This window comes from Psittacula echo (genome assembly GCF_963264785.1).
Source record: "Psittacula echo genome assembly, chromosome: 3".
NCBI lineage: Eukaryota > Metazoa > Chordata > Aves > Psittaciformes > Psittacidae > Psittacula > Psittacula echo.
The window spans coordinates 9,188,890-9,204,324 of NC_137736.1; the positions used below are offsets into that span (position 1 = coordinate 9,188,890).

The 15,435-nt window shown below is 44.3% G+C and overlaps 2 protein-coding genes across 2 annotated transcripts in view; one reads left to right on the forward strand and one right to left on the reverse strand.

Moving 5' to 3' along the window:
- The window catches only part of VAMP1 (vesicle associated membrane protein 1), a 49,495-nt gene extending 34,060 nt beyond the window's left edge, over nt 1-15,435 (forward strand). The window contains exons 4-5 of the transcript XR_013956455.1: nt 12,910-12,994; nt 15,330-15,435. The gene's annotated coding sequence lies outside the window, so the exon portion shown is untranslated. The remainder of the gene's footprint in view (nt 1-12,909; nt 12,995-15,329) is intronic.
- On the reverse strand, nt 1,729-10,139 carry FBXO40 (F-box protein 40; the record flags this gene model as incomplete). The annotated part of the gene is made up of 3 exons (XM_080612671.1): nt 1,729-1,926; nt 7,442-9,340; nt 10,113-10,139. The coding sequence occupies 3 exons, from the start codon at nt 10,137-10,139 to the stop codon at nt 1,729-1,731; spliced, it is 2,124 nt and encodes a 707-aa protein (XP_080468797.1).

The following is a 15,435-nucleotide window of genomic DNA, read 5'->3' on the forward strand; positions in this document are numbered from 1 at the left end:
CCTGCTCCTGGGATCAATCCCCTGTCCCCACAATTCAGACAATATGTTCCTGAGGGCGTATGTCTAGAGAAGAAAAATATCCTTGTATGGTTACAAATCTCACAGGGACCACTTAAAATGCAAGTGTAGACAAGGACGAGCTGCACTCAGCATGGTTTCGGTCACCACGCTGATTACCAAGCACTCAGCTCAGCTTCATCAGCAACCTTTGTCGGTAAGAGAAGGCTCTTTCTGGCACAGCTGTCTCATCCCAGATCTGCACCGAGACCAGTGATAGCAAATGCGGTGTGTGTCCATCCACCGAGGCCAATTTTCACCTGGCCAGTGCAGGTGAGGAGAGTGGTGATGTCAGGCCAGCAGATGTCCCAGCTCCTGGCAAGGTTCTCCTGCCTGATACAGTGAGATGAAAGCCAGACCTCATGTCCTAAGCTCACACTTCTGGCTACTAGCTTAAAAGAGAAAGGGGTGTGAGTCAGTGCCTCTATGGATGTGCAGTGGCTTTAAGCTGTCAAATCAGTTTACAACAATTTCAGAGGAATCCCACCCACCACCACCACCACCACCATGGCATTTCTAACTAGCACCACTGAAATGGGTTTAAATAGTGCAATAAGACAGACATTCCTGGGAACATGCCTGCTTTCTTTTAATCTGTTGCCTCAACAATCACATTCTCGTTTTAAATCAGTGTATTTATTAAAAAAAAAAAAACCAAATTCTAACCACTTTTCTGCTCTGTAAAAAAGGGCAAAAATCCTGTACTCCAGCCCATTTAACTGAAGCAAACGTTATCTTTACCATTACGGAATGGGTTGCTGCATGCTTTTTCTTTTACAGAAAAGAATAATATGTCTTTGACATATTGTTCACAGTTGCTTGCAATTACAACTTGCAGTGGACAACTGCAACACCGAGTAGGTAAGAAATTCTGAAAGTTACTCTGAATATTCTTTGATGGCTTCAATGTATTTTGAAATAAACCAGAGGAAGTTATTAACTGAAAAATACAAGAAGTCACTTGAGCCCCTTAAACTGTTTGCTACTTGATTGTTTCTAACAAAGAGCATGTTTGTCTGCTTTGGTTTGGTTTGGTTTGAAAGCTCAGCTTTAGGTTTGTGCTCAACTAGGCACGCTTGGATGAATCAGGGTCCTAAATGATGGTCTGTGGCTGTGCAGTGAATTCCTGAGTCCTCACTGGAGTTCCAATTAATTCAATTAATTCTGAAGGGTCATTTCTCTTTTGCCGATGTCTCAGAATTAGATTAGCAGTCCCTAGGTCTGCTAGGCAGGAGGGCATCTACCTGTGCTCTTAGAACTTGGCTTTCCACCCCAAAACTAAGGTGTTTCAGACCTAGTTGAACTATGTACATTAACTGATCTTGCTTCTCTCAGGGATGTGGCAGGAGCAGCAGCCTTCCTTCAAGGTTGCGAAGATGCTGTTTTCAAGCAAGATCCTTATTGCTTATTTTTTGGGATGCTGTATTCAGTAAGGAATGGAAACATAAACAGAAAGCACGTGCTATCAGTGAGCAGTGAATGAAGTTTTAACAATGAAATTAATACAGGAAAAAACAAAAAGAAAATATGCAGGCTGTTTCAAACACAGCTGGGGAGAAGCCATTTTTGTATGTCCAAAGGAGGGTTGGAAGCAACAATCTTTACACCCAAATTCCCAGATCTTCTTTTCAAGGGCCCTGAAAGGAGTGTGGCAGAGGCAGAGCAGGTTATTCAGACTCTGTGCTTGAAAGTAGAAACCAAAGTCTTTTGAATCTGCTCTCTTGATTCACACATGCCCGTCAGCAACACAGGGTCCGTCTTGTGCTCCACTTGGTAGAAGGGACAATTCTTCAGGTGCTCCGCCATGCACACGACGTCGTTGCGCTGCCATTTGTTAACTCTGGAGAACAGGCTGCTGAATTGCCAGATCTAATACGGAAAAGGGGAGAGAAATTGGGAAGAGAGAGAATGGATGTTGGAAAAAATAGGAGTTTGAAAATCTATATATGCTTGTAGTGGGGGTGCATCACTTGTACCGGACAGGCTAGTGAACATGTGATTGTGCAGGGCTGGCATAACAAGTAAAAATGGGGTCTGTACTGTTGTGGACCTTGTACTTCCTCGTTTTGCTGCTTTAATCCTCATCTGCCACTTTTAATGGGAAAGTATCCTTCTACAGTTTTTGGTATCAATCCAGTGCAGGGCATGAGCAAATCCAGGACACTCGACACTGCACCTCTAGAGAAAACTCCATCAAGATGATGATGCAAGATGTTTATAAAGATCTTTATATGGAGAGCTTTAAACTAGATTCGAAGGGGGATGGGGTTGTAACTGGGCTTGCCCCAGCAGGGCAGCACTCTAGGATTGATGAAGACTGAGAGGCCTCCTATAATCCTAGGGTGAAATTGGTGAGCTCAGCTCCCTCCTTGAAATGCCTATACACCAATGCGTGCAGCATGGGAAATAAGCAGGAGGAGTTGGAGACCTGTGTTAAGTCAGGAGATTATGATCTGGTGGCAATTACAGAGACGTGGTGGGACAGCTCACATGACTGGAATATACTCATGGAGGGCTATGTCCTTTTCAGGAAAGACAGGCCAGCCAGGCGGGGTGGTGGGGTTGCTCTTTATGTGCGAGAGCAGCTGCAAAGTACTGAGCTCTGTCCAGGAACAGGGGATGAGCAAGTTGAGAGTCTGTGGGTGAGAATTAAGGGGCAGGCTGGCAGGGGCGATACTGTTGTGGGTGTCTGTTACAGGCCACCAGATCAGGGTGAGGAAGTTGACGAGGCCTTCTACAGGCAGCTGAGAGCGGCCTCACAGTCACAGGACGTGGTCGTCGTGGGGGACTTTAATTTCCCTGATGTTTGCTGGAAGGACTACTCAGCAACCCAGCCACAGTCCAGGAGGTTCCTCCAGTGTATGGATGATAACTTCCTCATCCAAATGGTGGATCAGCCAACCAGGAGAGGAGCGCTGCTGGATCTCATCCTCACTAACAAGGAGGGTCTGGTCGAAGCAGTAAAGGTTGAGGGCTGCCTTGGTTGCAGCGACCACGAGATGGTGGAATTCAGGATCTTGTGTGGTAGGACCAGTAGAATAGCAAGTAGAATTGCAACCCTGGACTTTAGCAGGGCAAACTTTGGCCTTTTCAAGCAATTGCTAGGGGAAGTCCCATGGGCAAGGCTGCTTGAAGGTAAAGGGGCCCAAGATAGTTGGTTGACATTCAAGAATTGCTTATTCCAAGCTCAAGAGCAGAGCATCCCGACACGTAGGAAGTCAAGGAAGAGGGCCAGGAGACCTGCGTGGCTAAAAAAGGAACTGCTGGGTATGCTCAAGTGGAAGAGCAGAGTTTATAGGTCATGGAAGGAGGGGCTGGCCACTCGGGAGGAATATAAGGCTGCTGCTAGAGGATGTAGGAAGGCAGCTAGGATGGCTAAGGCCTCCTTAGAATTAAATCTGGCCAGAGGGGTCAAGGACAACAGAAAGAGCTTTTTCAAATACATAGCTGATAAAACTAACACCAGAGGCAAGGCTGGCCCACTGGTGAATGGGATGGGTGCCCTGGTGACAGAAGATACTGAGATGGCAGAGTTATTGAATGCTGCCTTTGTCTCAGTCTATTCTGCCGGAGGCAGTCCTGAAGAGCCCTGTACTCCTGAGACCTCAGATGAAGTCAGGTCACTGGAGCAGTTTGCCTTAGTCCATGAGGAATGGGTTAGGGACCAGTTGAGCAATCTGGACATCCATAAATCCATGGGTCCAGATGGGATGCACCCGCGGGTGCTGAGGGAACTGGCGGAAGTCATTGCTAGACCACTCTCCATCATCTTTACCAAGTCTTGGGAAACGGGAGAGGTGCCTGAGGACTGGAGGAAAGCAAATGTCACTCCAGTCTTCAAAAAGGGCAAGAAGGAGGACCCGGGTAACTATAGACCGGTCAGCCTCACCTCCATCCCTGGGAAAGTGATGGAACACCTTATCCTTGATGCCATCTTAAGGCATGTCAAGGATAAGAGGGTTATGAGGGGCAGTCAACATGGCTTTACCAAGGGGAAGTCATGCTTGACCAACCTCATAGCCTTTTATGAGGAAATAACATTGTGGATGGATGATGGCAGAGCGGTGGATGTGGTCTACCTTGACTTCAGCAAAGCATTTGACACAGTCTCCCACAGCATCCTCATAGCTAAATTGAGAAAGTGTGGCCTGGATGATCAGGTAGTGAGATGGACTGCAAACTGGCTGAAGGACAGAAGCCAGAGAGTTGTAGTCTATGGGGTGGAGTCCAGTTGGAGGCCTGTATCTAGTGGAGTGCCTCAAGGGTCAGTATTGGGACCAGTATTATTTAATATATTCATCAATGATTTAGATGAGGGAATTGAGTGTACTGTCAGCAAGTTTGCTGATGACACTAAGCTGGGAGGAGTGGCTGACATGCCAGAAGGCTGTGCTGCCATCCAGCGTGACCTGGACAGGCTGGAGAGTTGGGCAGGGAGAAACTTGATGAAATATAACAAGGGAAAGTGTAGAGTCCTGCATCTGGGCAGGAACAACCCCAGGTTCCAATATAGGTTGGGGAACGACCTGTTAGAGAGTAGTGTAGGGGAGAGGGACCTGGGGGTCCTAGTGGATGACAGGATGACCATGAGCCAACACTGTGCCCTTGTGGCCAAGAAGGCCAATGGCATCCTGGGGTGTATTAGAAGGGGGGTGGTCAGTAGGTCGAGAGAGGTCCTCCTTCCCCTCTACTCTGCCCTGGTGAGACCGCATCTGGAATATTGTGTCCAGTTCTGGGCCCCTCAGTTCAAGAAGGACAGGGACCTGCTGGAGAGAGTCCAGCGCAGGGCGACAAAGATGATTAAGGGAGTGGAGCATCTCCCTTATGAGGAAAGGCTGAGGGAGCTGGGTCTCTATAGTTTGGAGAAGAGGAGACTGCGGGGGGACCTTATTAGTGTATATAAATATATAAAGGGGGAGTGTCATGAGGATGGAGCCAGGCTCTTCTCAATGGCTAACAATGATAAGACAAGGGGTAATGGGTATAAACTGGAACACAAGAGGTTCCACTTAAACTTGAGAAGAAACTTCTTCTCAGTGAGGGTGACAGAACATTGGAACAGGCTGCCCAGGGAGGTTGTGGAGTCTCCTTCTCTGGAGACATTCAAAACCCGCCTGGACACATTCCTGTGTAACCTTATCTAGGTGTTCCTGCTCTGGCAGGAGGATTGGACTAGATGATCTTTTGAGGTCCCTTCCAATCTCTAACATACTGTGATACTGTGATACTGTAAAGCAAAGTGACTACAGCATGCTTGTGTGATACATATCTCAAAGAAACCTGCCTTCCAAAGCATCTATCAGCAACTTGAAAGTAATTAGCATTACAACACTGTTGTTACCCCACCCAAGAAGCAGCCTAGGAAATCTAAGGGTAAAGTTATTCCTAGAGGACATACAAGCTTGTAAAGTATAGAAATGTGCAGTTAAGATTTTCTGATTCTGTTTGCAGTGATACAATGTACCATTTAGTGGTAAGCTAGCATATAGTGATAAGACTGTGATTAGATTACTCTGATATTTGCTGTATACCATTAAATCAAAATAATTTTTAAAGTCATAGTAGATTTCTTCCCCTTAAAAATTTTTCTTCCTGGGGAAGGACAGTATGTGGGATCAGGGGACTGGAGCACCTCCAGTATGAAGATAGGCTGAGAAAGTTGGGGCTGTTCAGCCTGGAGAAGAGAAGGCTGCGCACAGACCTCATAGCAGCCTTCCAGTATCTGAAGGGGGCCTATAAGGATGCTGGGGAGGGACTCTTCATTAGGGATTGTAGTGAGAGGACAAGGGGTAATGGGTTAAAACTTAAACAGGTGAAGTTTAGATTGGACATAAGGAAGAAGTTCTTTACTGTTAGGGTGGTGAGGCACTGGAATGGGTTGCCCAGGGAAGTTGTGAATGCTCCATCCCTGGCAGTGTTCAAGGCCAGGTTGGACAGAGCCTTGGGTGACGTGGTTTAGTGGGAGGTGTCCTTGCCCATGGCAGGGGGGCTGGAACTAGGTGATCTTAAGGTCCTTTCCAACCCTAACTACTCTATGATTCTGTGCTTAAGATTGGCTGACTCTGTCCTAGCCCTAAGTAGTCATAGCTATTATAGACAGTAGCCCAGAAATTCAGGCTAGTTACAAAGAGAAAGTTTTCAAGTGGAGTCTGCACTGGAAAAAAGATTCCTGTGGTCAATACACAGAGCTAACATGAAAAGCATTGACAGTCCTTAAATTCAATGCTGCTGGTTTGAAATTGTGCTACAGTAACAGAAGTTAATTGCTATATAATTGCTCAGCTGGAATGTCTTCCTTTTACTGAAGGAAGCCACATCCTTTGGTAAACCATTTCAGTGGCTAATTCCTGTTTTGGAATGGGCTAATTCAACTTGCAGCCACCAAACTTTGTTACACAGATTTCGAATTCACTGTGCTTCATGTTTTCTCTCTTAGTCATACACTGCTAAGCTTCTGTTTGATAAGAATCAATAGGTGGAGAACTTCAGGGCTCTGCTTGAAAGCCAGGTCCTTAGATGTTTCTGGGGGTCTTCCCTGGATCTCAAAATTATTTGTTCCTAGATTTCTGTCTTGTCTGCTCAGTCATGCTGAGGTCTCTCGTGTTATTCTTTCAAACAGCTTTATGTTAGAGCAGCTGCAGAGCTATTGGTTAGAAAATAATCATAGAATCATAGAATAGTTAGGGTTGGAAAGGACCTTGATCATTTAGTTCCAACCCCCCTGCCACGGGCAGGGACAAACTGCAATAACTATTGTTCAACTAGGACTAAGACTGAGCTGTATTTATGTTTCTTTCAGAGTACATAAAGAGCCAATAAGGGTGGTAATTTTCCAGCACAAAGAGTGGGAGACCAGCTTTGTAGAGGGCAGCTTCCTATCCCCATGCTGCTTCCTCAGGGCTCTCACAACCCAAGAGGCAGACTCTGGGGGTTGATGCAAACACTTTTCCTGGCTATGGCTCCTTGTTCTTCACCTTTTTGGTAGTCTAAAGCACGTTTTAGTCTGACATACCCTAGATAGGCTTGTAGAGAACAACCAAAAGAAAAGTATGAACACCAAGTTCTTCAAAACTCCATGTGTAACCCTTAAGTATCAGAAATTCCCAGTTCCCAGTGCCTAAAAACAGTTCACATGCAAAAAGGTTACCCAAGACAAGCTTGAGTGGGGAATTCCCACTAGTCAGAAGATAGCCATTTACAACTTCCTATTTTCACTAGATGTACTACATTTCACAGCCCTGATCCCTGACAACTATGGTGCAAATTCAAAACCTCATGGACCTTCCCCACATCCACATGTTTCCACACAGCATCACTTACTATGCTTGTGTTTTACCTGGAGAGAACCCATAGCTGTCTTTTCCCCAGCATCACAGTCACTTGCCTTTTTGCGAGCTTTCCACGAAGTACCACCATGGGAATATCTCTTTTTCTCCCAGACCAGCAGGACCATTCCCCTCTCTTGAAGAAGAGTGGCGCAGATGTCCCTCATCAGCACTGACACTTGCGATAGCTGAGATAAACTGAAGCTGTCCAGGAACCCTGCAATGTACTTGAGCACTTCCACTGGGAGGCTGCTCAGCAAGTCCATATTTCTCCCTCGATTAGCCACTGTGGGATTGAACTTTCCTGATTCAGCAAGGACAGTGTCTACCTCTGGCTTAATAGCAAATGACTTGAGAGGTTTGCTGTATATAACCTTGGCCTTAAGACCCTCAGGACGGAAGTGATTTTGAACAAAAGTACATCCCAAGTAGGCCAGCGGGCAGCGATGCTGGAACCATCCATCCAGACATGACTGGATGTCAGTGTGCACATTCTTGAAGTGGGATGGGAACTCGTCTCTCCTGAAGAAATGACTGCAAGTGAATGTGAAAGCTGAACTGCTTTTGTTGTGTCTTCTGGTTACACATTCAGTGTAGAGCTCCACATGCAGTTCTGGTGGGCTTTCTTCATCCAGAATATCTGCTAGAACAGCATTGGAGGAGAAGGGCTCCAGGGGAAAGCTGTATGTTTGTGTTGCAAAATCCACAAAAAGTCCATCAATACCTCTTGCTTCGGAGATCTCATGGCCTTTCAGCTCTTTTTCCAGTGCACACAGCAGTGTGGCTTCAACTATATTTGCCTTAGGTAGATCTTCTAGGTTTATTCCCAGTTCTGAGGTATCCACTGACTTGTCTGAAGTTGCCATCCTATGCCCCAGTGCATCTCCTAGTCGTGCTCTTTTGCCACAGTAACTAACTGGCACTTTGAAGGTGTAGACAGTTTTTACTTCCTGAGCTTCCAAGTTCCCATAGACAAAGTCTTTTTCTTTGGGAGTGCAAGCAGCTAGCTGGCCAAAGCGGATCAGCATTCCCCCATGGTGGACCAGATACATGTTGTAATCACCTACGCCAACTTCCTTCTTCAGCCTCTCCAGGACTCCTTCTTGCCAGGGAGCCAGTCCTGTCATTTCTGTATTTGGTGTTACTTGTTCAGACTTTTGCTCTTTTGCCTCCTCTGCACTCCCAGGTACTTCCTTTGCCTGCTCTGAGGAGCTGGCAGCTTGTGGGGCTGACACTGTTTTCTTGGAAGCCTCCTCCGCCTTTTGTCCCGTGCTGTCTGCTGTGCCCGTTACCTTGCAAGCCAGGAGCTCTTTGCTGAACATATTCTCCCAGGTTTTGTAACTCCCCAGATCCATTCCCTCTTTGTCTTTTGCCAGATCTTCACGCTCACGTTGACTGAGTTCAGACAACTGGTTGTTGCCTTCTTGGGAACCACAGGCTACTCCTCCCACAGCACCTTCTTCCCCACCTATGGCTTCGTCCATTAGCTCTTGCACTTCATCCTTTTTCCTCCACTCTGGAAACAAATCAGCTATTTTCAAAGTCCTGAATAGTATCTTCTGGTCTCTGAGTGCCAAGGCTGTGTCCAGACACTCTTCATTCAAGGTCTCCTTCATAATGTTCTTGTGGAGGGTTGTGTCTGAATCCACGTTGGGCCAGCGATTCCACTCCATCGAACAGCAGACAACGCTGGCTGGACAGACCTGGAGGTGCTTCCCCAGCTTAAAGCGGGCCATGGAAAAAGGGCAGCCGTAGGCTGAATTGAGGCAGGAGACCTGCTCTAAGGGACAGAGCAATTGGTGCTCCTCCTCCTTGCACATGTGGAAGGTGGCTCCACAGTGAAAGCGGCAGCTGATCACCATGCAGGAGATGGAGGGCTCAATTGGTGCGTGGCAGTGCCGATTGAAACATCTCTCACAGTGCCTGTGCTGCCCAGAGGGAGCTTTCTGAGCCCGGTTCTGTGTGTAGCAAAGACAAGAAGACAACAGTTATTGCCCGAAGGAGCCACACAGACCCTCTGTGCCCATGCATGGTTTTTGCATTAGGTGCTCACATGCACTTCTAGAGGGAATAAGACTGTGGTCAAATGGCTGCCAGCCCCATATGTATCAGCACTGATCCCCATGATATAGCGTGGCCTCACAGCGTCATGGATATAGATAAGGTCCTTATACATTAGACCAGCAGAGGCAGCCAGGGTTTAGGAGCAAGCTGTTTTCTGTCCCAGTATTTACACTTGATCTATCTATACCAAGCTGTAGAAGTCAAGACTGCCAGAGGTACAGTGAAGGAGCTTCCCACTTCTTTAACACCGAGTAGGAAAGATGAAGTTCATTTTTCTCTTCAGAAAAGTTATCTGGTCATTTGGCCTACGTGTCTTGTCATTCCCCATAAGGAAATTAATGTTACAAAAGTGAACCTCCCTTTGCTCTACGCCAGCAAGGCTGAGAGTGAGGATTATCTTCAGGATCCCAGTTCCCAGTGTGAAAAGCAGCCTGGGTAAAGGCTAATTTGCTTGGCCTTCTTTACTCTGCTTTCTTTATTTACCCTTAGGCTCCTACATGATGCCTGCAAGTTCTGGAACAGAGGCTGCAGGGGACTTTCCTTCAGGCAGGTTATTTGCCACATCTACTTTCAGGTGTTGAAACCTGGAATAAGGTGATGCCTTGGTCTACATTTTGCAGAGAAGCTCCAGAGTGCAGTGGAGGCTTATTGCAAGGTTAATCTCACCCAGTTACATTCATTTTCTTTCACCATTTTTTTTCCAAACTGCCTTTCACTCTTCTTCCCCTTCCTGTCACCAGTGAATGCCAAGCAGATAGGAAGGAAAAGAGGGCAGGTGGGGCTTATCGCATGCTCTACTCAGCACCGTGGTGTGTAGTTAGAGCAGGAGTGGAGTGACACAAGACTAAGCTCATCAGAGCTATTCCCTTCCTGTGATGGTGTAGGAGAGAAATCAGCTTGAGAATGACTCTTACAGGGTGTCTCTTTGAGAAAGAATACATTTTTCTTCCTTTGGGATTTGTTTCAGAACATGATCCTGCAAAAAAAAATTTAACCACTGCTCTACTTTTTCAGTTCACCCTTCTGACAAGTCAGTGTCAAACACTGTGCGGAACTGAGTAGATGATCCTGGACTGATTATATTTTAGATTCAGTTTATTAAGGTGTTAGAGACACCACAGGGAGACAGAAGATAGAGAAAGAAGACCCAGACAATAAGTAATAAAGAATATCAGTTTCTCTCTGTTCAGCTGCCCAGGCAGCTCCGTGAATTCAACATTTTGCAACTGACAGACTGGATTAGAAATACAAGTTGAAGTTGCCAAACCAAATGCTCCAGAAATTTCAACCAGATTTATTATCTAAACAGGTTAAATGTTTCCTTAGGGAAGACTGCAGTTCCGTTCTCATACTTCCGTATTAATGTAGTTTCAAAATATATGTAATTTTTCCTCTCCTGCCCTTAAAAACCTTTGCTATTAAAAGGTCATGCAATTTTGCTGAGGCACAACAACAAAAAGAAGTACAAGAACATGATGTATGATGATCCTTAAATAAAAAGTTATCTCTACCAGATTACCCTTTGTGTCACAATGAACTACTGGCTTTGGTTTAATTATTGACTGGGATCTTTCCCAGCCAATTAAATCAGTTTAATGTAAAAATAATGCACTTCTGAGGCCTGCTTCCAAAAGTTCTTAGTACTGCTTGATCATAATATCTCTAATATTGCAATAATTCCTGTCAATAGCTGTTAAGTCTTCCTAAAGAATGGGGAAACAGAAGCACAGAGTCCAAGAGCAAGTAAATGGAGTATAAGGCATGCCTGCTATTGTAAAAAAAATTGATGAACGTAAGAAATTACATTCTGGGTCAGACCCAATGGTCCACCCAGCCTGTCAGTCTTCTTCAACAATATCTGTAAGAGATGCTGTTTAGGGACAACATGTAGGACATCCTGTGATCCTTTCCCCTTATACACAGTTGTTGAATTAGAGAACTAGAGGTTGCTCAGTCTCTACTTGGAGCTACTTCTCTGGATACCTTCAACTGATATCAGTAACTTGGCTCGAAGAAGAGCTGCTGCACCTAGAAAACTCCTGACTTTCTGATCCCGTATGGGCTGCATTCCAGCTTGGTTCAGCCTACTGTGAATCTTTGTGGAAGGGAAAATGCTAATGCTAAGGAAGAACTGGAGTTCTGTTTCCAGTCTTCTCACCACACGTTCTATGCAGTAGGAACTACCACAGGCCAAGCAGACTCATTTGGCTCTGGGATAAATAGACATTTTTAGTAAAATAATTTAGACTTTGGGTTTTTTCCAAAGGTTAAAGAAAATGCAGTAGTAGCATTTACCTAGATGTGAGTGGGTTTGCAACCCCAGGCTTAAGTGACATTCCTGAGGACAGCTGTGCTGAGAGGAAGTAGGCTCAAACTCAAGGGGAAGAGATGCTCTGTGGAAATGTTTCCCCTCTTGTTCTTGAAGGTAGTCTTAACTTCTCATCTTTCACAGTTTCACCCCCTGGCGATGGAAGTCACAAAAAATGCCAGAGAAGGAATGTTGTCTAGGAAGGGCAATGCTTGTTGGTTCCTGCACTCACTAAGGACCACACACTCATATTTGAATTTAATCACTCAACACATCCTTGTTCCATCCTTTGCAACTTCCAATGCTGGCCAATACCATTTACACGTCCTAATGAATCAACCCCATTCCCCCTTGGTCCTATAGAGTAAAGGAACATGTCCTTGGTGTCCCTTTACCCAGGGGCAAACTTACACTCTGAAGTATAAGGCTCTTTCCATACCTTCACATGGAAAGAGCTTGAGACAGCAAGGAAGAAAAATTGTATTTTGTTACTACCCATTCCAACATTCCCTACTTTGTCTTGAGAAGCACTGGCTTCTGTGCAGGGGCGACACCAGGGTGGCCCGAGCCACATCCAGCCCTTAAATACATGGGGTTTATGGTGGTATCTGTCCTGCTTTAAGCTGTTTAGTTACATCTACTTCTATGTGGCTCAGAGAAACAGGAGATACAGATGGATTTATTTCACGTTGGCAGCATCCTTGCTGCTCTCATTCTTGTAACATTTTGCTGTAAATATAATCTCTAAAAATAGTCCCAGCTATTCCCTCTGACTTGCCTAAGGTCAGAGGAAGGCTGGGTACATTACACTGCAATGAAAACATGAATGTGTGAACAATACTTTCCACTGCAAAAGTAACTCTTGGAGAGAAACAATTGATAAATAAAAACATACCAGTGGCACAGGCCTTATGGTTCTCCAAAACACAAGAAAGGACTGATTGCAAAGTTCGTGGCAAGGAGCCTGCCTTCACACTGCTGTATGCTCAAATGAACCCCATCCGAATCATGTATATACAGAAAGGAAATACATGCTTTGTTTAAGAAAACAAACCATATCAGAGCATTCATATCCAGAATCAGTCTTCATCATTATTCAGGTATTTGTCAGCTGAGTTTAGCTCATCTCTAACTTGTATATGTCGTGCTTTTCAGATAGATGATTTCTATGCCTCTCGTCAAATCTGTGAAGCTGGAGGACAGGAAGAAGGGACAGAGAATTCTTCTGATATTTATCAAGGTTTGAATGCTGCTTCTGTTCTAACATATCAGTTATCAGGAGCTCTTTATTTTAACTGATGACCTAGCTAGCCCTGTGGTTTAGTTGATGGTATTATTGGCAATACATACACTACAACTTTCAGAACCCTGAGCAGAAAGTTTACAAATTCTTGCCTCAGTAAGTTTGATACGTAACATCCAGAGGCAGGGGACACACAGATCTGGTAGGTGATGAAACACTTCTCTAGACCTGTGCACTTCTTGTTTCCCTCAAACCTGCAAAATTTCCTAAGACCTGGGTTAGGAAAACACAAAAAAATGAAAACAGAAATGCTTAATTGAATCCTGCTCAAACTACTGTGGAAAGAAAAGATGCAAATTACAGTCTACAGTCTGTCCACTTTGGTAAATCTTTATTTTCAGCCTGTCATGACAGCAAATCAAGTAAGGTTTAAAAATACACAGCTGCTATTTTAGCTGCAGATACGTCTGTGTCTGGAGCAGATCTGTTCACTGACAATAACTTCACATTAATAAATTAATTACACTTTATTTTCAGTAAATAGATATTTAAATTAGTTGGAGTCAGTGAGTCAAAACAACACAACTGCTTTCTTATTTGATATTTGTTATATGTGACTGATCATATGACATACTAAGATTATACATATTAGCTGAACTCTTTGCACAGAATCAAGGGACGTCTCCCATTTTAAACAACCATCAAAAAGGGACACCAGAAACGCCAGATCATTACCTGAAAAAGTGCCTCTGAGATCAGACTGCAAACAAACAGAAAACAGTCTTTCTAAACTTTAAAACATGATAAGGAGCACTTAATATATCTCAGGATATATATCTCAGGATATATATCCAAATCATGGAACCAAAATTATTAAACTTACATACGATGATACAACAGGAAAATATTTTCAAGAAGTACTTTTGGTGAACTTCACAGAGCAGACAGAAGATATTCTCCATTTCTTTTAATCCTTGTACCCAGTATATGGTGTTTATCTCTTTTTTTATTATGATATGTAAATCCTGAGCTGAATACAGCATTACTAATTTCTTTACAGGGTTTAAGATATATTTATTATCTTAGCATCTGAGGGAGGTTTGCAACCAATAATGAATTTATCTTAGCAGTACTAGGGGTTCCCCTGAGGTCAAAAGATACTATTATTTCTATTTGTCAGATGTACAATTAAAACATAGAAAGATGAAAATAAAGTGAACATAATATTTTATACAAATAAATAACTATATACACACCACACATGGTGATTCTGAGCTTCTGATGTTTCACTTGCAGCTGCATGCCCCCTCCATGAAAACCCTGGCAGAGCCAGCTGTAGAATCATATTTGCTAGGAGAACATCTAAAAATCCTTAAACTAGAGATTTTTATCTCCTTTCATGCAGCGCACTTCCTCAATCACTACATACTTAACCTCAGTGAGAAATCAGGCTCAGGTCTCCTTTTACTAAACAGATATATTTATTTCTTGCAGCTGAAAAAGAAAACACTATGCTGTTGGAAATCATTCTGTTTGACATTTGTACATGATCCTTGGGAGCTTAAGTTTTCTGAAGTCCTGTCCTTCCATTGAAAAACAAAAAGTGAATCCAAGAATGCCACCACATGGAATCACAGTGACCCCTAAGCTAGCTGTGCCCTGCATCTCAACACCCACGGCAGGCACAGCTACAGCTTGAGTGACTGCCTTGGCGTTAGGCAGAGTGGATCACTGTCCTTCATGGCACACCTTCATGGCACACCTGCTCTGCAGTTGCCATTCAGGCTGATCTTGCATATACATATTGCCAGCCAAGCTTTAAATGTGTCAGGCAGTGAATATGGTACACCATATTCAGTAGGTGGAAAGGGAGAATAAAAGTTAAAAATTAAATCTGTATCAATAACACTAATAACCTTCTAGCAAGCATGTGCAAGACAATTCCCTTGAGGCTCAGACCTTGAACAAGTTCACATGGATTTCATAGGGGCACTTTTATTCCAGGGCAATCTTTCTGGTGAGCCTCAAATCTTCAGTGTAAGACATGCAGAGTGAAAAGGTTTTCTGAGAGACAATTGACCCAGATAAGCCTAAAGATGGAAGGATGAAGCTGTGACAATTAGGGACCTACTCTGTATTTTCTAGCTAAGGATCTGCTGGCTGAGGCTGTGGTGTTTCATGGCAATAACTACTAGTTCAGAATTACTGAATGAGTTGGAATTGCTTTATAGTGGAAAAAACATGCTTTAAAATTACAGGGATGGAGTAGGTCCACAGTGTAGTGCATCAGCCTGGCAAAGACTTCAATCCATGTTCCTTGCTTTTCTTCCAGAGCACGCCTGCAGTGTATCAGCTCCTTTTCAGCTCCCTAAACCTGGCATGCAGAAACATGGAGCTCAAGACAAGCTGTCTCACCATCAGGAGTTCCACTCACCTGG